This window comes from Rhopalosiphum maidis, chromosome 2 (genome assembly GCF_003676215.2).
Source record: "Rhopalosiphum maidis isolate BTI-1 chromosome 2, ASM367621v3, whole genome shotgun sequence".
Lineage (NCBI taxonomy): Eukaryota > Metazoa > Arthropoda > Insecta > Hemiptera > Aphididae > Rhopalosiphum > Rhopalosiphum maidis.
In genome coordinates, this window is record NC_040878.1 from 6,681,832 (window position 1) to 6,708,326 (window position 26,495).

Sequence of the window (26,495 nt, forward strand, 5' to 3'; positions counted from 1 at the left end):
TAGATAAGCATAATAGGGTAAATAATCGAAAATAAAAATTAAGAAGAGTCGTACATTTTACTTTGATTATCTAACTTATTTATGGATATACTATAATATATATTTATATTATCAATAGTTATTGATTAAACGTATCAACAATCTATACAGTTAAAATTATAATTGCCAATATTTTTAATAGTTCATTTTAAATAAATTAGTTTAATAGTTTAAATAATTTCAAAAATTTCTGTCGCAGAGAATAATATAGGGTGGATGCGTTATCCCCACCATATTATGTTCACCTATTTCTGAAAGTGCTGCTCCTACTATATGTATAACTCCAACACTGCTGTGCTAGATTTTAATATAAACTATTATGTATGTGTGTAAATGTTAATAAAAAAAAAAATAATAATAATAATAATAATATGTCCTACACTTAATATTATATATATATATTATATTTATACGTGGAATTTTCAATATTAACTTCCCAAAAGTATCAAATAGATCCAATTTGTCATAAAAAATCATCCTAACAGTTAGAGATCGAAACAATTTTTTCTACTACGTATATGTATATATCGAAATAGAAAAATCAATGAACTCATCGATCCGCTTAAAAATTTAAATTGTTTGAGGGTATCAATAAAATTAATAAAAGTTTACATCTATTATAATTTATAGTAGATAAAACCAGGGCTTGTTCTAAAAATTTTAATCAACTACGCACTTTGTTTAAATAAGCCTATCAAAATATAACTATAAATCGAAGTATAATATATCAGATATTATAGTAAAAAATGATAACATTTTTAGCTTTGGATGGAATAATTTAAAATTTAACCTAAAAATAAAATAATAAACGTTTTGCGTTTAAAATATATTATTTCAATTAATGTCTACTTTACTTTTTTTGTACTTAATTAATATAACACAACAAAATGTTAGAACGTTCTTTTTTTAAATTGTTTTTAGTTTGATCTTTATTGGTCATTAGATTTTCTTTATGAAACTGTCATAAAAATCCCATTAAACCATTCTTGTTCTTTGGCTTCAGCACATGAGTCATTGATGCGAAATTCATAATTTATCATTTATTTATATTTTTTCATTATTTCATAATTTCTATATCTATATTGTTAGTTTTGAATCTCAATTTTGAAGAGCAGGCGCCAGGCATGTTAAAATGAATAAAAAAATATTAATTTTCTGTTTCTACTTATAAACTTTGACGGTTTATTGATTTATTAAAATTTTACAGATAACAACTTTTATTTATTAATTGTTCAAAGTCAGCGCTATGACTAACACGAGCAAGTTAAATAGTAATATTTTTTAACTTATTGGACCCTGCAGGGCTGCAGATAAATGTTGCAATATAATTTAGGTAATGGCACTTGTTGTGTTTCTTCTAATCTATTATGTTTAATCATATATATCTACTACCTACATATTAAGATCTACTAAATTTAAATCATTACCCAAAACGACAAATTCATTTCTAATATTTGCATTACATATTTACAAATTACAATCAAGGTTAGCCATACAGGTTTAATGTAGTACTAAAAAAATATTCATCAATAAATGCTCTTGCCTATGATTTCTATTAATTTAATTTGTTCAAATATAAAAACACATTAATACCTAGAGGAACTAATATTTGTTGTATTATCTTAAAAATATAGCAATAAATTATAAAAAAATCAAACACGCTAAAATTGATTATCAAGTGCACTTTAGAATAAGCCCTGAATAAAACCTGATTTTGTATGTAATTAATATCGGATAAGACAACTGTACAAATGTGTTATGCTTAGGACCATATTATAGTACCTATATGATTATATGTATAGTAATTTTATCAGCTTATTTAATCGATAAAAATAGTTCTATATATTTCAATAATTTTATTCCTATAAACATTTTATTTAAGATTTTAATTTTATAGATGTATTGCATAAGAAAACAATATATATATATATATATGCTTAAATACTTATGTAAAGCGCATCATTATTGAGTAATTATTTTTATATGCATGTAGCCATGATGTATAATTTTTGGAGAAGATTATAACAAAAGAAAATACACATTTTGGAACACAAATAGTGAAAGAACTTTAAGAAATTTTAAATTCTGTAAAATATTTATTTAATTATTATTTATAGTTTAAATTCAATCTAAACTCTAATGAATAATTCTTTTTTTTTTCAATTTCAGAAGGAAGTTTTTAATTTAATAGTTTTCTAGTTGGTAATATAAATATAATAAAATGATAAGTATTTAAAAATAATTAGTAGATTTATGTCTCTAATAATTAATTAATTTGATTCAAACGCCCTTAATACATATAAATACAACCTAATTGACAGTTAATAGTTTTTTAAGTGTTATAGATATTATCCTTGAGTATTATGACAATCACGGTAGCTTATATCTTTTGTAATTTGATTTACATTATTTTTAATTGATGTCGAAATATAAATTAGCAATTATATTTAAACTAATATAGTTCTAATAAAATAATCATACAAATAGTATGAATTTAAACGTTATCATATCATTATGAATGTTTGAAACCTAATATAGATTATAATTTATAGCATATATACTCAAATTAACATAATTACAACAGATATTTCCCAGTTAAATTGTTAATTTATAATCACTAACCAATTTAAAAATTATTAGTTTATCTCATTTACATTAAATTTTTTAAATAGGTCGATAATGAGGAATATTAGTTTTTAATTAATATGGCATTTACTTGGTATTCATTGATTTGTGTGTACATCATAAAAAATAAATATTTCACAAAAATGATTCAAAATATAATAAATGAATAATAATTTAACTAATAATAATTTTAGATCCTTTTAGAAATCTTTACAAATATTAGGGTTATTACATAATACGTCTACCACTCAAAAACATTTCATTTGAAAATCAGATTAAAAAAAAAAAAAAAAATACAATATTTTTGTTTAAAGTTGTTTTTATATAATTAAATGTCCGTTGCAAATCATGGTGTATTTCTAATATTTCTATCAATTACTACTATGTAAGTCTAAGAGACAAATGGATACACACTAACATTTTTAATTACAATTAAATAAGTGTGTGGCAAAGCTATATGTAATAAATGAGTAATAATAGGTAATAAAAAAGATACTTATAAAACTAACAGATTATAAGATGAATAGTTAGTTAAAAATATAAACTTAAAATATTATAATCCTTATATATTAAGACTTAGATCATTTTTATGATATAAAAAGCACCAATTAATATTGGTAATACTCCAACAGCAAGTTTATCTGATCCACTAACAAAAGTATTGCAATCGGCAGGTAAATCTTTTTCATTAATTTGTTTACATACAACTTTCATTAAATTATTTGATGTTATGTCTTCAGTAGGAACCTTTAATATTAAATAAACCACATTAGAAAAAAATAGGAGAAATTGTAATAATTGTTTAAATTAAATTTACCTTGTTGATTAAAATTTTAGGTACACTTGTCACATTAGCACTAGTAGACATATTCTTATAATTTTGGAGCCATGTAGACCATGCGTCTTTACTATTGGCGCATTCAGTGATTTCAGTAACGATGCTATTATCAATGCTACTATTTTTGCCACACTATAAAATAATTTAAATAGTCAAGTTAATATCTAATAAGTAATAATACAGTTATACAAATTGGTTTCATTTGTTTCAATATATAAGTATTTTGATGAGAAGATTGAACAACATTACTTGTAAACGATGGTGTATTTAATACCGTACAAAAAAAAAAGGAACAAGTACACGTTACTGAACGATTTTGATATACATAAGTATCAGATATTATAAAAAATATATAAGAAATAATTGATTAGCACGTAGTATTAACTACATAAAAAAAAAAAATCAATGTATTACAAAATATGTTCTGAGTAAGTGCAATTAAGTTTTAAAGTACTTATAAAAAAGATTGATTAAATTATGAAAATATGAATTAGAAACCAATTCTTTTATTATACAAATGCATACCACTTCGATTGGTACAGTTTTATTTGGACTATTGAATCCTTCAGTCAAAGAACAATTCACAAATTTGATTAACTTTTCGCTATCTTTGATTTTATTAATACCACAAGCATGTACTTTATCAGCAGCACACTCTCCATCACGTCTACATGTGAGATTGTAAGTGTTGTCAGTGGTGTTTAGTGTGATCTTGAAATAATAACAAAAATATTATATTATTTTAGCAACATTTAAATTAATACTGACACAATAAAGAAAAAAATAAATTAATATCTAATCAAGCGAACCAGTTTTTATTTTTTTAACTTACATTTCCTTGAGCAAAAGGAATAAATGTCACATTGATGAACTTGTTTAGCTTATTATATACAGGTAATAACTGTTTTGAGACAAATTCAACACTATCCTTGCATAACGCTTCATAGTATACTTCAATATTTATGTGTTGTGTCTACAATAAAAAAAAATTAGTTAATTACATTTATACAAATTATATTGTAATAAGTTGGCAAAAAATTAAATAAGTACACAATAATCAATAGAGATAATATTCCCTAAACCTGTCATCAAATCAAATATTAATTAGTTTAGCCCATTACTACATTATAGTGGTTAAACAAATTGAATTAAATAATTATTATTAATACACTAATATTATTAATATATTCATTAGATATTTTGAGCTTTAAATGCCCACCTATTGGTACTTAGATTTTCTTCGTGTATTTCTACCAAAAAAAAAAAAAAAACCGACAGTTCCCTCCATTAAGCAATTAAATAATAGTAAATAATTATAATAATATTAATGCCATACTAAAATTAACGACAATTGCCATTTTAAATTATGTAGGCAATGGATTTACAGTAGAACCTACCTATAGTTGTAAATGTAACTATATTTGCTTAATAATTCCTAAAACTTTAACGTTATATCATACATACGATTAATCAAATAGTATTTATGATGGATTTATATTTTATCTAAAAATTGAAATAAAAAAATATTTAAATGTTGTACAACTAAATGTTATTATTTATTTTATCGGGTACATTGACAAATATTTTACATGTTGTTACCGGTTAAACTACGAATACAGGCAATACAGCTAAAAACAATGATGATCATCATAAACAAGTGTACCAAATGCGTGTCTATTATGCACCAGAAAACAAAATTGGTCTGGCGGCATTTTATACAAAAACATGATAATTCATAATTACCTACGGTAATACTAAGAACACAATATAAAAACATATTTTTAAAATAATTTATTGTATTATATTCTTAACTTTATTTTGTTTTGTTTTTATTGTTTTCTTATTATTATAAAATATGAACAAAGGTAGGAACAATAGGATGATGGAATTATTACACAAAATATAATTCTGTAACATCATAATTCATAATATTCGAATCAAATCATTTTATATTATATATATATATATAAACATCAACGAATGATAAATATGGAATATCCGAATATATAACATATTTTTTGATGTTTTAACATTTATTTACTGACAGAAATTATTTTCTTTGTGTCCTATTACATCCAGACTACAATTATTCGTTATTCATACTCATTTCACTACTTTGCAACTTTAAACAATTAATACCTAAAGAAAACGTTACGGATAGAATAGTGTAATATATGTGTAAGAAGGTTGATTATATATATGACATATCTATTTATATACACATTAAAAATGTAGTGAAGTTATCGGATAATAAAGGTTTTGTTCAATTATTACGATTACAATCCAATCTTCACTCGATTACGCCATTATTTTGCTCCGAGTCTATTGAGCTCGAAAATCATACAATTATTTTTGGAATAGCATATTTTTCATTGTTCCATATCACAATGAAAATAAAGTTCAATGCACTGGACTGTTCAAACATATGAATCTAATACCAAATTATGGCAATAGCGTTTATCTGGTAGGTAAATCATATCTCAAACAACCATTTTTTTTTTTTTTTTTTTATTTATCTTACACAATTTTAAAACATAATTAGGATAATGACTAAGCATAAAAAATATGTATCTAAACATTAATTCAATTCATAAAATTAAACATGCGACTAGTTCATTAAAGTAGGTGAAAAGTTTACTTGTAATTGATTATTTTAATAAATAATGGTTATAGTTTGTTATGTGTCACCAATCCTATTAATAAAAGTTTTTTTTTTTAATGACCTACTTTAATGAAATTTGTCTAAAAAATGTATAATAAATTAAACTCTGCTCGAATCGGTGTCGGTAGTTTGACGCACCTAAAATAACACAGGTATATACGGGTAGTTTAAAGAAACGTAAAAGCTTTTAATGATGAGGAGTTATCGCATTTCATGTATAACGGAACACCTTTACGAAAAGAATGAAATGTGTTTTGCCTGTCTGTATAAAACTAAACATAAATGCGGTAAATGTGCGTCGAAATTATTTGAAAACGCATTGTTTGAGGATGCTAGGGGCAGGGCTGGTCGAGCAGGACCAACACCCAGGACATTATTTTATAGTTTATGTGAGAAAACATATCTAAATATCTAGTTACGGTATACTATATTGTTTGTTTATAATATCAACATGTATAAACATAAAAGCACCTACATAATATTTTTTTTTACATAATATTAGTTATCACAGTATAGAATAAACAATATTAGTAGATAGTTGATGCGTTGACATGCATATCTTATATAGCAGGAGTGGGTCTACTAGGGGATCTCGTCTTATTTATAAAATCAAAATTCATTATTATGAATTTAATTTTTTTTTGGTTCACATTTGTGGTTTGCGAACATATTCATGTTGTTCGTCCTTTTTTTACAGTATATTATTTACAGTTAACTATTATTCCAAAGCATCTTAAAACCAGGCCTGGCAAGAGGGAGGGGCTGGGAGCCCGTTCACACAAAATGTATTTTATAATCATTAGCGAATTCTGCTATACTAAAATGAAATAATATTATTATAATAATCAAATAATATTGAAAACAAAACTTATTTTTGTCTTTTTTGAGCGAATAGAACAGTTTTTAATTAAATTAATTTACTTAACAGTCGTTAACACGCAAACAGCCACCGCCCCCCAGTAATTCAAACAATACACGTTTATTTGACAGTTTATTTTAAGAATTATCTTGAAAATGTAATTTTCGATGCACGAGTACGTTAAAATATATGGTGTAAGATAAGATTGTACATGGTACAGATGTGTAATTCGTTTCTATAATATATAGTGCTAATTGTGCTATTCATATTAAGGTTATGAGCGTCATAGATTATTTAAACGATATTTCGTCGATAACAACAGACTGCTTAATACAAATAACAAAATGTATTACTTAAGAAATATAATATTTGATCAAATATTCATATTTCACGTATAGTTGTTACAATATGTTCACATAGACACTAAGTTACGAGATCGCCACGCGTAATAGATACAACAAAATATAATCGTGTGAATTATAAATATGATAGGTAACTTGGTCTTTATCAACATAGACAAATTTTTCATTTTACAGATCATATGTGTTTGCAATTTTGTATTTTGCAAGTGCATATTTGAAAAAAGTTATAAAATTATGAGTATATTGAGTTATAAACACAAATTCGGTGCACAAAAAATAAAATAAAAGGATCGCAAAAAAAATGAAACAAAAAAAGGTCAATTATCATTTGTGTAATATTTTAAATATCTCTGCTCTAAGTTATCTAAGCGATCTAATCGATCTATGAATTTGGTTCCATTACCAAATGAATTGGAATGTAATAGAAATAATGCAATACTATTTAATAGCAATAGTGCTAATTCAAGTTAAGTTATTCGTATGAATGAGAGCGTATAATAACTGAAAATGATAATTGAATTGAAAAATCTGATACCACGTCAAAGCTACAACGAATATGCCGATATTTCATATAGGTGATAAAAGAGTGTAAACATTTTTCCGTAGTACTAGTTGTGATGGGGAGGGGGATAAGGCTTAACTCACGTGGACATTTAAAATAAAGAAAAGTATTGGTTTTGGACAGATGCATTCAGTTTTTTTTCTGTTAATATTAAATATTTTCGTGTAAGTTTATAAATTGGAAACATAGTGCAGGTATTACTATAACGTATCAAATAAAAACTTTAAATTTTCTAAAATTTTTCAAGAAATAAATATTTTACGTTTTAAAATGCAATACATTTCACAATTTTCAAATATTTTTGAGGTATTTTAAAATGCTTATATATTAGCTGCCACCACGCCTTCTTCGATCGAGGAATTCGTTGGGTTGGATTTGACCGCCGTGCCTAAAATTATCTAAGTACTATAACATACTATCCGTATCTTATTGTAGGTACAATTATTATAAGCAACGATATCACCAGAAATCGGAATAACAATAATACCTACACCAAGTATAATAAAACGACAACACTGCGATTCAATCAGTGTCCCGTCTGGACATATAATGCATCTAGGTAGGGCATAATAATAATTGCACAGTGTATTATATATAGGCGCACACGTTTACCTGACGATAATAATAAGTGGCGCGCATAAAAGACATCAACGGCTCAGACGCGCTTTTCGGAATTTCCGCGCCCGATATACTATATATATGTACGACTACCGCTCCCTTCATCGATACCCCGCTCACCAGTCTGCCACCGAGCGGGGAGACCTTATAGTAGGTACATAAACACACAATATATATACAATATATACATATGCTGTATGCACGCAGCTCTCGTTTTGTTCGTTTACCTCTGTACAGAAATTCAATAGGGTGAATGCAGTTACGCGCGACAGGAGAGAGAGGAGTGGTATTGGTGAAGGGTAGTATGGACCACGATGGCGACGAGGGATGGGAGTGGGTGGGTTTCGGTTAAGTTTTTTTCCCTCTCATGCCGCGCACATACAATCGGCCGTACGCCCCGTAGACCTGTCTGCGGGGCTGCACAGACTGGTCGGTGGGTAACATGTATATATATATATATAATATATACATTATAACGGAGCGGAGGACCCGCACGCCGTCTGGACCATTTTATTATTCGCGTGCGAAATCTCTCTCTCTCTCTCTCTCTCCGTCTCTCTACACATTACAACCCATTCGCGTCCCCCACACTTCCACCCCTTTTCGCTCATCACAGAAACCCAGTTCCCTTCCTTCCACCGCCGTATCGGCTGCTCCCCTCGGGCGCACCTCCTTTCCATAGGATAGTTACGAGAACCCCGGGGCCCTTTACACACGGAACAGACTCGAATTCGAAACGAGCGACTCAGTTACCGGCACAACGTATACAAACACAACATTTTGAAATAACGTACTATATTATAATGTGACAAAGAAAACATAATTATTTAAGACTCGCGGTATTGCCGTTAGAAATAACAATCTCCTAACATATAACAATATATTATTATAGTATTACACGGTACGTTTTAATTTCACAACCGCAATAAAGAAATATAATATAATGTAATGTATATAGTTAATATAGTGATTATTTAACTTATCTGAAAATATTCAATTATATTATACGAGGACATTAAAAATATCAATTTCTTTATTAAACTACCATATTTTAAAACTATTTGTTATTTAAGAGACTTAGTATCACCGACTACTTAATAGCCGAATACCAGTAAATATATGGAACATTTAAAGATTTATAAAAATATATGTTATGCGTCCGTTAAATACTCATAGACAATCGTATAACCCGGCTTAAGATTACATTATCTCAATATAATTTATCTAGATTAAAATATAACCACTTATAATTTATTTTGTTGTTGTTAAATTTTCAATTTAATTAAAACTGTAAAAAATAGGTTTTACTAATTGAGAACTTAACACTGAAACATTTATGTACCGTTACGGCATGTCGAGCTACTAAAGTAAACACGTTGATTTTGCATGGACACATAACTAAGTAAATATTGTCAGTCAATTGTAATTTTTATCATAACTACGCGCAAGTGTTTCTACGATAATAGAATATGTTAGCAGCCGTTAGTCGTATAAAAACAATACGAATAACTAACATTTTCACTATAGGTATAAGTGGTATTACATAACATTAACAACCCATGTACAAATTAAAACGCATTAAACAAGTATTCACATAAAAATATTGTAGTCTAGGTATTAGAAAAAATTATTAAGGGAAAGAGATGCACTGCAAGTGGTTACCACCAGCAATACCACAATAAAATAGTTTATATAAATATGATTTTTAATAGACAACAGTATAGTAACTAAGAAATAAACTAAACTACTTAAAAATTGTACTATTAAGAAAATAAAAATTATTTTATTTTAATAATTTGTACATCAAGAATAATTTATTACTTTTTTCAATTTATGAATGATAAATGTCAATAAATAGCTTTATCAAGATTAATTTTAATACTTAATATAAGTAATATAACTATTCTTTAAAAACGAAATGTATAAAAAACTATTTCTAAATAAATGTATAAATTATTTTTAATACCTAAATAACGTTATCTAAATACCATTTCAACTCATATTTTAAAAATGTCATGATATTAGTTGGAAAACAAACACATTTTCGTGTTGTATTTTATCTACATTTGATATTGGTTTGGAGCATGAAACGATTTCTGTTATCCTGTAATAATGGGTTCGTCATAAACTCATAACAAATAATAATAATAATAATAATAAAAAAAAAAAAACAGTAACACTTTTATCTTCTACCATATGGTAGAATATTTGTGACAGGGGTTATTTTGACTAGCAAATGTATCACAAACACTTTTTACAGTCACTAAAATTGTATGAGATAATCATGACAAGTATTACACTGTCAGACGTCAGTTTTTAATAGAACCTATGAAAAAAAATCAATGAAATACTTTAAAATTGTTATGATTCGAGAAATAATAAAAATAATAACATAAACTTTATTTAATAGGTTACCATAAAAAATATTATACACAGTCATACAGCCCATAATTCATACGTATCGTATGACATAATCACAAATTATATTATATTTAATTTTTTCATTTTAAAATGTAAATTATCTGAGGTAACCGAGAAATCTAATGTCCATTTGGGTCACGATGATAATCACAATACAAATCCGTCAACCCGTGAAGTAGTGCATGTGCACTTATGTCTCGAGTGTCTATATTAACCGTTATATTATATTGAAGAGTGAATGGTGGATTAAAGTACGTCCTAGTCAAAGGGATCATATGTCTAAAGAAACTTTCGCAATCATGAATTATAAGTGGGCGCGGATAAAATAAAAAAAGTATGCGAATTACTTTAAATGGAAACAAGAAGGCTAATTTTCAATCAAGTTCCTTCTTATACATAAGTGATATACGAGAAATGCAAAGGTATTAATTTATTCAAGTGTATTTTCGATATTTTTAGTTTGTCGTATGAACACTTATGAGGAACCTAGTGTTAAATTTAAACTTTTTGTCCATGCATATAATTTTTTAGCAATATTTAATAGAAAAAAAATTCTAAAATGTTAAATTTGTAGCTCAACATATTTTGAAAATTGTATAATGTCTAGAAAACGATAATATTTATTTGGTGAACATTTTAATTCTATACAATTATTCAATTATCGAATAACAAAAAAATAAAACTTATATTGTCAAAAACCGGTTTTGCGCAATATTCTAGTTTTTCCGTATAGTTATTTTTTCTAGTTTTTCCCAATTATTTTAAACCCATATCCATAGTTATACCACCTACCTAGATCCAATTTTCTATTAGAAATCATTAGATAAGATCAAATTATCAATAAGATAAAATTCAAAACATTTTTCTGACACAAAAGGTAATAAAAAACACATCATTGTAAAACTAACCACGGTGATTGTACCTCAGAATCCTAAATTAAAAAATAATAAAAATATATGTTTAAACTTAAGGTTATTTATTGACAATTAGATAAAAACATGAAAGATTTTTAATTTGTTATATCTTTAAATATAAATAGAATATCGTAGTAAACTGTGAATATTATGTAAGTTCTAATGCCACATTAGGTAACTTAATAACGTGTTTCTTGTAGATTATATTACTTTACACATGTAAACCGAATACCAATGGGTACCTACAGAAAATCTTTTATATCTTTGGAGTACATTGACTTAAACGGTTTTTAACATATTCATAAGTAGCAATGTGCGTGTGTGTTTCTCATTAAATATAAATAACTGAAAAAAAAACAATGTATTCAAAAACATGTACAATAGTGTTAATTACAGAGAGAAAACAGAGGATTCCGATGCGATGGGAACATTCCAGTTGACTTGTAACAATCTAATTTTGTTTATATACGAACATTTATACAATATAGTCTTTTTAAGACATTTAAAAATTAAAGTAAATACATTGGTATCAAACTATGTCCTAGAGTATTTTATCAAGTCTGTAGGTTCATAAATGTAAATATAATATAATATATTTCAGACGATAAATACAACTAAATATCAGTAATACAAATAAATAATTTGTTTGTACAGTCTCTTGAACAATTTTATCTCAAACAACGTTAAAAAATTATAAGCCACTATAATATACTACTAATCATATCACTAATCAATTATAACTGATTAGTAACTACATATAGATTGATGGCTTCTCACATCTACAATAATCTATCTCCCGCAGTAAAAACTAAACAAGACGGATAAAACATAATGTGTATTGTGCTGTATACAATCAAAAGTACTTAAAGAACTTATAAAAATGTTCAAGAATTCTATAGAGATGGTATTATACATTTATATTATGTATAATAACTAATAATAATAAACATGTATAATGACAAAAAATAACAATCTAGGTTTTTTGTTAAACTTAGCACAACTAATATTTTAGGATTTTTAATAACCTAAATTAATACCTCGAACTTAAAATGTTGTAAAATTTAAAACTAATTCAATTATTTTATTTTGAATAAACCAAAGTATAAAAATACTACTTTGTAATGAAACTTGCACATTATACATGATAAATAAATATAAAATAAAAATTATGACACATCTTTTCTTTTCGAGGGTTCCATGTGTATCAAATTATAGAAAGATATAACCTTGGGAGAGTGGGAGAGACAAACGTAATTACTCTATCTGCCCGGTACGTTGTTCCCCGCCGATCATCATCAATATAATATATTATTATTGTGTCGGTATGCAGGTTTAACGATCGAAAAGCACACGATACTGATCATGCCACGGTCTCGTCGCCGATGAATCGGCGGCAGTTTGACATGTTATGCTATTTTTCTTTTTCTTTACACTTTGAAGGGATATACAAATTTATGTAAACTAAATATCACATAACAAAATTTATTGTATCTTCACTTTATGAGGTAATATGACTACCAATCAGTCTGCAATAATAGCCATGGTCAGTCCAACATGTAAAGAGTCTCTACAGAGAGAAATGTATTATTAAGGTTATTTGTAATAATATAGACCATAGAGAGCTCAGATAAATAAATAATATTGGAATTAATGGATATTTTGTTTTATTACATATAAGCTCTATAATATAGACTATTTATAATATACAACTTTGTACCAACTATTTAAATGCATAGAGAATCGAAGATGTCATTTTTTAATTTCGACTAGGTAATAAAATTATTTTAAGCTATAATTTTACTAAATATTACGATGTATTTTTTTACAATAAACAATAACCATAGGTACTATACTACTATGTATTGTAAATGATACCAATATACTTACATATCAATCAGGAAATAAAACTTTAGCATTTAATATTTAAAATATCAGGAGACTATTTTTTTTTTAAAATTAATATTCGAGTTTTTATTTTTTGTAAATAAAAATATATTGTAAATTATTATTATTATGTAGGTGTTGTTGAATAAAAATAATTGTTTTTTTTTTTTTTATATAGTTTAATTTAGGCTATTAGTTACATAATATATCGAATAATAGTAAGCTTAATCAATAATTAATTCTAGATTGTGGTTTGGTGTGATGCGATCGTACACTTAACTGCGGAAACGCTCTGAGCGTACGTGTCGGCCGGTGTTGCTAGCTCCCGGATGGGTGACCACCCGGGATTTTAATGACAAATACTTGCCACACATACAAACAAACGTGTTTTAACCTATCGTTTCTCTCCCAAAAAATGAATAAAAACCATCCAATGGCCTTTGTTGCCACGGATTAATTAATTAAAAAGAAAAAAAATTAATACTAGATACAATAATGACAAGAAAATGTACGAAGTGAAGTATAAAAATACGTAAATGTACATTCTATTTGTAGTGAACTTTAAAAATAATGATTTGTTTTGAACTTTTTTAATAAAAAATAACCTTGACCAAGAAAGGTACTACAAATAACGATGTTTAAAGAGATTATTTTACATAAACAAGTGTGTCAAAAATTGACGAGTATTGGATATCAAAACTTTTGAAACGAATTGCGCGATAGTTTTCTTTCGGAAATAACGATGGTCAGTTACGACATGTGCTTGTTTGCCAAATTATTTCTTAGATTGTTTACCAATCTACTTTCAAAACTTTATGACCTAATAAAATAAAAATGCTATTAAAGTTGAAGTTTATGTTTACTACACACGTATGTAATAAATATTATATATAAATATGTATGGGTACATAATATACATACCTATGACCATTCATTGTTAGCATGTATGTCTTTTATGCGGAGTTTCAAATGTCATCACAAAAGTTGACAGGTGACAAAAGATATCGATTACGTATATAGTAATGTACTGATATGTATGAAATTATTAAAAAGGTATTTCTATTCGTAAAATGTAAAGTTAAATTTATTAGGCTATTGGGTCAAATGTTAAAACGTATATAAAAAGTTTTGTCTATTTACGAAACATAATAAAATGTTAGTTAAACTAACTAAGTTGATTTCTAATTATTTTAATAGATTCAAAACGTATTTATATGTAGGTTATCTTTTTATCACACTCCCGACCAAAGTAAAATTTACGACAAAATCCTATCACTACTAATTATATTGTTAAGAAAATAAATTTATTAATTTTTAGAATATTCATTAATAAAATAAAACACTAGAAAAATCAATAAGGACAATTTGTCAAAGAGTACCAAGTTAACGATATTTAAAATTTTTATTTAGACATAATTGTGAGTTTTGAAGTACAAGAAAAATAATAAATTGTTCAATAGGAAAATTCGTAGTGGAGAAAATAACAGTTATGATTTTTTACCTGGGTTTTAGCTTAAACACAGGTATATAAACAATATAATATGTATTGAATACGTACGTATAATAATTATTTTGCCAAGTATTAATATTATAAGTACCTATGACAACTGCGATGCCATTCTTTAACACCTGTGCATTTGCGTTTATTTTAAATTTAACACTGACGTACTCATTCTCGTTGAATGCTACAAAACACTGTTATTACCGTATCGATCAAATCGATGTATTTTACTTATTACACCGAGTGAATATTTTAACAAAAATCAGTAAATATTTTCAAACATTTAAATAATTTAGGTGGATTTTTATTGTTGAACTATGTACAATGTACATATATGTATATTATGTACATAACTTCATATTACCCGTTGAACTAATTTTAAAGTGCTTAAGTGTATTGGCTTTTAATAAACAAACTGTAACTAGTGTACCTAACACTCATATAATACTCTAAAACATAATTTTAAATACATTCAGGCTTTTAACTAAAATGTTTTTGAAAAGAATAAATAAGTTAAAATGTTAAAAATATTGTCTGATTGTCATTAATCAAATGACGAAATACAAAGTATAATTCTGATTAAAATAACTTATACAATTTATAAATGTATGATTATTATCAAAAAATGGGTCAAAAAGAAGTTTTTCGATAACTCGCTGCGAATAAATATTAAAATTCAACTTTAAATCAAATTATGACAACAATAAATTATTAGGTATTCTTTACACAGCTAAACACATTGGTCATATATAATAATATATATTTAAAAGTTATAACATAGAAATTCTACATAACGTGATAGATTTTATTAAATTCCCAATTCAAATGGAATAAGCTTCACACTTAATAGAAAATTAAACCCAGTGGCGCAACTAAGGGGGTGTGCAAAAAGTCTTTAGCACTCCCAAGTTCAAATTTAGCACCTCTTATTTTTTTTATACCTGACGATTATTATTTTAGTGAAATGCCATCAATTGGTAAAGTATCAACAGTTTTAGCACCATGTTTTAGAGATCTAATTGCGCTTATGATTAAGCCTAAAATAACTTAAAATAAATTTAGTTTTACTTTTAAAATAAATATTTTATAACGTTATTAATTATTAGGTAAATGTAATAAAGAAAACAATAACGAGTACGAGTACGTATGAGTCATGAACTTTATGACTCGTGACTAACATAAAATAAATAAACTTACATTTGAGGTAAATACAATTATTAATTATATTACTAAAAAGTAGTTTATCCTGATAGACTTAACTGTCAATAATACAAAAAATGTTTCTCTAAAACAAGTTTAATGGTTAACAGACAACTGTTTAAGTTCATAGTAACATTCAAAAAATAAGTATAAACTTCAATACTTCACTATTGTAAATTCCATAATTAATACCCATTCATTTAATCATAAAGATTAAGTGTCACGATAAAAATATTTAGTAAATAATTGTAAGTATATGACCTATTACATTGAGGTAAAAATAATTATACTACTACGGTCTATGATATACCTGTAATGTATAATGTATTCTAAGTGTATTAAAGTACCTGTCTTTATTTAATTAAGAAATAACGTTAGGTTAAAAAAAAGTACGACCTAAAAAATATATAGCAATTTATAAGCCAAAAGTATATCCAACAATATATTAAAATAGGTTTCATTAAAATTGCCTTAATATTTATTTTACCTATAGAACGTGTAAACCCTTATCTCGGTATTTATAACATGTTAAATAATTTTTATTATGTATGGTAAGTACATCTAATTCTAAAGTAATATACAATATACCTGAGTACCTGACTACAAGTAAAACGATTGGTTTTAAAACCTCTAAGACACTATTATTTCAGAATATAAAAAAAAATATAGTAAAATAATACCTAAGTACAAAAAATAGGTTGAATAAGATACTACGATAAGAATTTTGAATTTTGTTCGTTATTTGATCAATCAGACACAGATTCATAAAATAAAAATTTATAAACAGTGTAAACAGATGTGTTAGTTTGTTACCATGTATTTACATTCAGTGAATCATCAACTGAACGAATCTAATATTTCTACATAGTAGAGCATAATATAAGCTCTGATAGTCTGATAATCAAATGTGTATACGAACATGATAATATATTATTTAATTATTTAAAGGTTATTTTACGTCAGTCTTTCCATAGAATTTTAATTATAATTACTTAAAACCAAACTAATACAAAATGTCAGTAAAGAATTTAACGACTTTAGATATGAAAACATGTTAAAACTATATAAGTTTAATTGGTCAACTATATCAATACGAAATGTATATTGACATATTGTATACATATAGGTATAAGGTATATATTTGGTTAATATATATATTAATAATAATCATATTATTTATTGACATGACGTATACATAAAGTGATAAAAATAATGACTAAGGGCGTGTGACAATTAATATGAGATGCATTTATTTATCTCATATTTTATATTAAATCAATTGAACTTAAAACAAAATGGTGAGCGACGTGCGTTACAGACAACAGTTAACTCATTTCAATTATCAAAGAAAAAATAATATAGTACTTATATCAGTTCAACACATAGATGCGAAATTTAAGTTAATATTTAGTTAAATAAATTAAAAAGTTAATTTATTAAAATTTTACTTAAAAAATATGACTTCGATCTCCGCCTACTTCAGTTATATAAATTATAATGCTATTACTATGTTTCGTGTTGTCTGTAAGCGATAAGACTGGTTCACAATAATTTGCCGAACGGCAAACAAATATAATGTTTATAATTTAAATTATTCTAACAACAAATAAAATACCTATGAAAATATTAATTTATAAACTAACGTTAATTTTAATACATCTGCAAAAGGTTAAATTATATATTAGTGTAATATTCCATTCAAGCATGCATGTTTAATATAAAGGTATTGGTATTAAATACAAATATGAAGAAGTATAAAATTCCTATAGCCGCAGATTATAATCGTTCAATGTACATGTTTGAAACTAAAATAGTTATTAATATATTTTAATTGTTAAATGTTTTTAAAATTATAAAACGATTACCGACGCCGTTTTTGGTACTTTAAAAAACCATTCGCTATAGGAACAATATAAATTATTTACCAAGTTAGTTTACACATATGAATAAACATATGGTCGAAAACTTAGGCATTAAAATTTGGAAATAATACAAATATTTACCTATTATTTATTCAGAAATTTGATCTAGAAACATTCAAGTACCTAGTCTGATATTACGAATTATCTTTAAAAATTAATATAGTTTTAATAATTAGAACAATACTTAGAAATTTTAGACTTTAGTACCAAAAGTTAGTACTTAATTAAAAATTACACAGGGTTTAAGTTTTATAATTTAAGTATTATTAATTTAATCAATATTTAATATTATAATCTCTAAAACAACCAGTGTTTTAATATAACCATGGAATTTCGGTTTAAATATTTCTTTTATGAAACCGTTCGTTTCGCTCGTGTATTCCCAGGTGATTTATCGAAATTCAAAACCGGTCCAGTTTCCCTGATTCTTAATTATTGTTATTCAATAACCTTAGTTAATGTCTTACGACATCATTATTGTTATTATTATAATATATTATATTATATATCAACTGAATGCACGGAGAAAATTCATTTATCGCACTGAACTCGAGTCTCAATGTACTATTCAAAAGGCCCGTCAATGCAAAAATAAAGACCAAAGTACAAATTATCGGAAACACCAACATCGAATATTTTAAACAACCTATACATTTTTTACCTACTACCATTTTTTAACCTACTACAACCGATAGCATACAATTTATTGATACAACGATAAAATCCACAGTAGCCAATAAAAACGATAATTTTAATTATAAACAATCTATTCTGTTTTGTGCACTTATTTATTTTTCCGAAATCGTTACGTTTACTTACCGAAGAGTTGTTATTTGTCATCGGCGTCTCTGAATTTTGCGGTACGGTTTTGGCGGCGTTTTCAGCGTGGGCCGCCGACAAATCAACGTGTGCAGGGTTGACCGCCGCAGGGGTGACGGATGCAGGTGATCCAGTTGGAAGAGCATCGGTGGTTTTCGCGTCTTCCGCCGAAATGCATTGCAACGCTATGCCAAGTACAATTGTCAGGAGTACGAACGTGTTCCTTGCCCGGTTTTCCATTTTCTTCCGATTAATCACGCAAAACGTCCTGTGCAGTTCAAAATTAACGAACGTGTGAATATTTATTTACCAAACAGCAGGTCGACGTGAAGCGTCCGAAGAAGAAATCGACTTGTCGGTAAAACAAACGGCGACAAAATAACGATGATGTTGGTGTGTAACCGCTCTGCGTTCATGCGTGCTTCGAAAACCGGCGTCTGTCTGCAAAATGTGAAAGCCGGCCACGGGCATATTATCATGCGGCGGCGGTCGGTGGTGCGCCGCGCTTTTCGGTTTGTATTGGCCGGTGGGGGGAAACGTAAACCGCCGCCGCCGCGACGACGCGACGTCTGGTGACCAAAACCGGTACGAACCACCACCGGTGGTCGGGTCCAAAACTCGGGTACCGTAAATACCGACGTAGGTACCTGCTATTTCGAATTTAGATTTTATACATATGTTGTACAACAATGGCGTTACGTTTCCATTCAGATCACAATATTATTAATGACGATATAATATTATTAATTATTTCACCGAGTTTTCCGAGTGTTTGCCGATTTTAAAATACCTTCCATCACACCTTTACGTGCATTATGCCGTGTGGATATTAATATTATATATTATGTTTAATAATACTAATTACAATAACGACAGGGTTATGTCGTTATAACTTATATTTATCACGAATACTGTCGTATATTGCAATTATTGTAGTTCAAATATGAAGGAAGATAATTGTGAGGATTTGTCGTTTGTATTTGTTTAAACTTGAAAATTTTTAGAAACAATAATATTATTAGATTTGGAATTTTGGATAACATTCGATGTAGGGTGATTTTTGTTACTCATTTTAGAAATGCTTAACTGGTAATTTTTTCAGTGTTTGTGTTGAGGATGTTATTGTTTTCTTAATTGGTGTAACTTTTTAAAAATTTTACATCCACGGTAGTTATTGGCTGTACGGTTGTTTCCGTATTAAGCACATATTCAGAATTTTTTGTACAAGATTCAGAACTGAATTACTGTGGTTCTCACCATATTTAACACAACGGGATTTGTTGTAGTATGAACGTCCGAACGTTAGTAAGTCTATGCAGAGCGCTTGTGATATTTCGAGCTAAAAATTCATTTTACCATCACTTAGCTTTTTCGTTTATTCGATTGATGTGGTTGGGTTTAAATTTCTAATAAACACCCGATAAAAGACTTTTCTGTTAGAGTTGATAGGAGATAGGAGTAGAAATCAAATTTTATTGCAATTTCAGATCTATATGAATTTACGCATAGGTATTTATTTTTAGATTGTTCGTACTTTTGCACTTATTTTGAATTCAATTCTTTATGGTTAAATGGTTTTATATGTTTTTCATCAACAGATAAGTTATAATAAATTACAACTTGTTAATTACTGATTTTATAAAAATTGGTAGTATAGTAATTGGCATTTTACCGTTGCATTCATCTGTGTTATTTATTTCTATGTCGTGTCTGTTCACTGTTGTCGTTTGCTAATAAATGGACGACACAATTTAAAGATACTAACTTAGACTTGACAAGTGCGTGTATTTATCTCGTCTCGGAGAGATTTTACCGTGTGCCAATAATTTGTATCGAATATTTCGTCTTCGTTATCATTGATATTATAAATGTGTTGAATTTAATTATAGCTTAGACGGTTGATTATTATAATTAGTTATACACGATTGTTATTTTTACCATTCATATCGAATTGATTAATTGTATACTCCTTATCTTGACCTGAAGGTTAGATATAGAAGAGGGCCGCAGTTTTGTTTGGCTATAATGAACTTCGATTTCAATTAAAATTATTTAAATTTTGGAATTTTAAAATCCGTCTTCTATTGAGAATAGGATTTCATTAATATTAACAGCAGAGAATAACTGATATTTATTTTATGATACAGAATATTATGAAAAAATCTGGTTAATTATTAATACTTTTGACTTTTTTTAATAAAATGGAGAATAATATAATTGCCAGAAGTACACATGGCGAGTAAAACAGATAAACTGAATAAATGTGATCATGTGGATTAAAGCTCAACTTATTTTTAATTTAAATTGTATAAAAACGATTATATTTTTATTTCTCCGTATTTTAATTAGTTTTTCTTGACTATTAAGAAAAAATGGGAAATACTAAATTTATCTAATTAGGTATCAGAAATCACCTTAAATTAATTAAAATTAAATATTGTTACTTTAATTCATAACAATTTAATATTGACAAATTGTCGTAATATTTAGTTTGTATTATTATATTAACAGTGGAATCATTTTATTAAATGTTTTATTTTGATTCGCTATAGTCTTCACTTTTTATTATAATATTTCATATTAAAAAATATATGAATATATTTGGATTTTAGACACTAATCGATTTTTATACGTGCATTTAAGATTTGAACCTTGAACTTTGAAGTTTAAAGAAGTGCTTTGTTTAGCAAAATAAATTATAATAAACTGGTAAAAACGTTTATATTCAAATAAAACAATATAAGACATAAGTCTATCTCGTATTTAATTTTTATAAAAATCATATAAATAAATATAATCACTGTTATCTGTTTATCGGGAGAAAAAATAACATTTTTTTATTGATGTACACAAACTGTACAAATTAGCAAAATAATTGTGTGTGATGTTGCAATTTTTGCAATTCACACATTTCCTATCTTTTTCTCGTTTCTAGATTTACCATTGTCTTTACACTTAATATAGTTATTAGTCAATATTTCTTAACCTACAAGATAGTGGGTGTTATAAATGTTAAAAAAGAATTAATAATAATAACGAATATTGCATATTACATTATTACATCATAATTTAGTTAGATGACATAATTTAGTAGATTATTTTTATTTCATTTATTATATATATGTATATATCAACACTATTATTTTTTTTATTCAATATAGGTATAGTCTACTCGGGATAAAAATTTAAAGCATGTTCGGTTTTGCTAATCCGGTTCAGTATTTTTTTTTTTTTTTGACAGCCGGAACCGGCCTGTATAAATTTAAAATTTTTTTAAACAGTCTGACCTGACTCCGATAGCCTCATTTTTTGTTTTTTTTTAGGAGTAATCTGACCTGACTCAGTATTTTTTTTGTTAAAATTATTATTAAAATACTTTTAGTTTTACATTAGTATTTAAATATTGATTGTTGTCTTGAATTACGAAAGAACAACATTTTCTAAGTAAGACTAATATTTTCATGTATGCTTGCGATATACGGACATCAACTAAGAGTGTTAGGTAAAAAAATTAGTTATTATATTTTGAAGAAAGGTATTAAGTAAGATTTATGGACCAACGAGGAATTTAATAACAGGATATAGTAGGAAAGAAGGAATAACGTAGAATTAGAAAAAACTTATAATAAACCAAGTATCAAAAATATACTATATGCCAAAAGGTTTGAATGGGTCGGTCACACATGTGGCGAGCAGATGGAAAAATTACAGAAAACGTGGTGATAAGGACCATATGCGGAGAACGGAGAACGGTCACGTGCGGAAGGCCCCGGAACCGTGGCTGGACAGGGTAATGAAAAATATTAGAGCGATTGATGAATCCAAGAGATTGAAAAACTCATAAAATTAAGAGAGCTGTAGAAGTTAAGTTGAAAATTCTAAGAGTCTGAAAGACTTGTAAAGCAAAAAAATTTAAATACTGATTTTTAGTATAAAAAAAAAAATAGGTACACTAAATTACTAAAATACACATGTACGTAAACTAAACAAATATGGAAAATTATTTTGAATTTTTTATGTAGACGTCCAGCTTGGTCTTAACTCCATAGAAATTCAATCCGTCCAAAATCTGCTTACCAAATAAAAGGTCCAACCAAATTTGAATTTAGGACTATAGTTTCTGGCTCATAATATTTCTAAAAAAAAAGTCTGGCCTTGCCCGGCTTGAATTTTATAGAATCTGGCAGTACTAATGGGTTTTTAAATGTTATTCGTTTTGAATATTTTTCAATATTCGACATTCGTTTAATATTTTAATGTAATCAGCAAAAACAATAAATGTTAGGGCAATAAATTAATTTAAAATATATAAATCTGTACATTTTTTTCTAATAGAAATGTAATGCGTTTAAAATATCTATAAGTATTAGTATAAAAGATGTGCCTATATAAAAATGCATCCTTATTAATTTTTATATTGTCATCTTATAACCATAAAGGTAAATATTAAAATATGATTAACTACCTATGTATAGAATATAAAATAAAAATGCTATTCGTGCATGTAAGATATAAACATAGTGTTGTTTTTATAATAATAAGGCAGGACAATTTTTAATTATGATTTTTGTAACAATTTCATTGTACAAAATACTTAGGATATTACATTAGGACTAGACATTAGGTATAATTATTATTATTATTATTATTATTATTATTTTTTTTTTTATTATTATTTATAATATAATTACACTTTTTGTGTTTAGAGTGTTTTATCACACAAACAACAGGGTTATATCGTTTTATTAACTACTACGAATGACGGTTATTGACTATTGTCGTATATTGAAATTACTTACGAGTTTATTTATGAGGTAAATAATCTGTAATAGTGTTAAACTGCATTTAACATAATATTATTGTGTATCTATATTATACTTATTAATAGGTAAATTACCTATACTAGTATTTCTCAATTTGATTTTAATTCACTGTTGATAAATACAACTTTATTAATATTATTAGTGTTACTGTTACATGAATAACTAAGGTTAACCTTACCCAACCATAGACTATAATGTTAACTGTAAATTAGTTAGATATATCAAGCCATCTAGGTACCTTATGCTCTTGTCGTCTTGTGAGTTATTACTTACTTGTAATCATCGTTGCATCAATTTATATTATTTTCCTTGTAAATTGTAATATGTATTATACGTTACGTATAAAGATTATTTATTTCAATTATTATTATTAGTATTTATATACTTACTATGTTTTTCAATTACCTATTGTTTACTCGGCAGTCGGCTGATTTACACTGATTGGCCGATTGATTTTAGTTCAAACATGAAAGAAGATAATTGTGAGGATATATCATTGTATTTGTTTAAATTTTAAAATTGTTAGAAACAATAAAATTATTAAATTTGGAATTTTGGATAGCATTCGGTTTTGACCGAAATAATATCAATAATATCACATCTTATTTGATTTCTTATATATAATTTTTTTTAGTTGGATGTAGTTTTTGGAGCAGGGCCCTCGAATAATTTTGCTATGATTGATCTATGTATAGGTAAATTACAATAATATATTAATAAGTAATTTCTGAAATGTATTTATAAATTACAATCTTGCGTCATTTGCGGATAGTAAATAATACGTTTATTTAAATAAGCAAATAACTAATAAGTAGAAAACAAGAACAATATAATGAATTACAATTTGTGTCGCCGGATGCATTGATACTTCCAAGGTTTGTTAATTGAATTGTTCATCCCTAGCCAGAGCAAATTCATAACAAACGCCGTTGAATAGGTCGTTAGTGATTGGATTGATTTAAGAAATCAAGTAAGTAACTAACCTATTGGCTATTATCTAAAAATTTAACTCTATTTATAATCTATTTGTCTATTTATTATGTTGTGTATGTTAAAATGACATACGTAAATATGTGATAGGTACGTTTATTAAAATGTTTGAAAGTTGTATACTCAGGATAACGTAGCAAAAGCTAATCCCACAATGTCATCGGTCATAAAAATAAAAAAAATAAAAGAACTTATAGAAAAAATATTTACGGATTAAGATTTATGAGAATAAATGAATTTTGAATTGAAATTAATTACATTTTATAGACGAAGTAGATTTATTTTTGATTCAGTGTATATTTTTAATTTACACTAATTATAATATTATAACATTAACATAATATTTGTTACATATAATACAGTGACATAATAGTACATTTGTTTCTTTTAATTTTCTTGATTTTGAACAATAGAGTAGTGAAACAATAATATAACTTGTGTGGGTATAGGTAAAAATAATAAATATTATATTGATTATTTGTACTAAAAACAGTTGAACTTGCAAAGTTGTAGTGAATAATAATTAATAACATGCTTATGTAATATGTACCTATATTGTATTAGCCAATAAGAAAAATAATTTTTTATTATATTATACAAGCCATTTCAACTTCTATTTGTGCAATGCGTGTTATATATAATGTTACAGTACATTACGTTATTCACTGGTTATTTGAACGTTATATTTTCTATAAATATGGAAATTATCGTTATTTTCTAGTAAATATCTAATAGAATGGGAAATGTTGAATGTTGATTATAACATAGATGTCCAACGAGCAATGATAAGGTCACCGCTAAACTAATTGTCAAAAATGTGTAATTCGTGGGTAAACTAATAAGACTTAATCGGGCACAGATAAGGTGGTGGTTCAACAATATGAAAAAAATATATAGTTGATAATACTTGAGTATGTATATAATTATTATTTATTGTGATTGTATGTACCGCTTTAAAATGACTATTGATATAGATACACTGGTAGGTACACACTATTTGTATTGCAATTTTTAGTAAAAAATAAAATATATCCTTATGAACAAGTGGGATGATAATAACTCTTTTTTGTCTGTTAAGGATTATAATGATCTCATTAGACAAGTTAAAAAATAAAGAATAAAAGACTATCGTGAAGTACATAAGTACAATATTCTAATAATAAATAAGAAAGAACCCCTTATTAGACCAGTCAACGAAAAAATATCGTATTGCATTGCGTTAAGATTGACGAATTGTTTGATATTCTTCACGAAACACATTCTGCCCTAAGCCATGGAAGACGAAATGGTATGATTATTGAACTAAAAAATAAATATTGCAATATAACTAATAAAACATTTTTAGATTACTTAAAGTTGTGTATTCAATGCCAGAGAAAAACACCTCATCCAAGAAGAGGAACATGGTTTTCTTATGTACAATTACACAAGCCGAAAATAACTGCTTGCGAAAATA

General features: G+C 26.7%; 1 protein-coding gene across 1 annotated transcript; it reads right to left on the reverse strand.

The window, feature by feature from the left end:
• Window positions 1-2,967: 2,967 nt before the first annotated feature.
• Window positions 2,968-19,699, reverse strand: LOC113552969 (GILT-like protein 1). The gene is made up of 5 exons (XM_026956035.1): window positions 19,227-19,699; window positions 4,335-4,475; window positions 4,028-4,213; window positions 3,482-3,634; window positions 2,968-3,411 (listed from the first exon to the last, which is right to left on the reverse strand). Exons 1-5 carry the CDS (start codon window positions 19,464-19,466, stop codon window positions 3,241-3,243), a joined length of 891 nt encoding a protein of 296 aa, XP_026811836.1. The 5' UTR covers window positions 19,467-19,699; the 3' UTR covers window positions 2,968-3,240.
• Window positions 19,700-26,495: the final 6,796 nt, after the last annotated feature.

Coding starts and splice junctions, on each gene's coding strand:
- LOC113552969 (XM_026956035.1), bottom strand. CDS start 19,466: ATGGAAAACCGGGCAAGGAACACGTTCGTACTCCTGACAATTGTACTT. Junction 4,214..4,334: donor TTCCTTTTGCTCAAGGAAAT/GTAAGTTAAAAA, acceptor TATTATTTCAAG/ATCACACTAAACACCACTGA. Junction 3,412..3,481: donor CTAAAATTTTAATCAACAAG/GTAAATTTAATT, acceptor TTAATATTAAAG/GTTCCTACTGAAGACATAAC.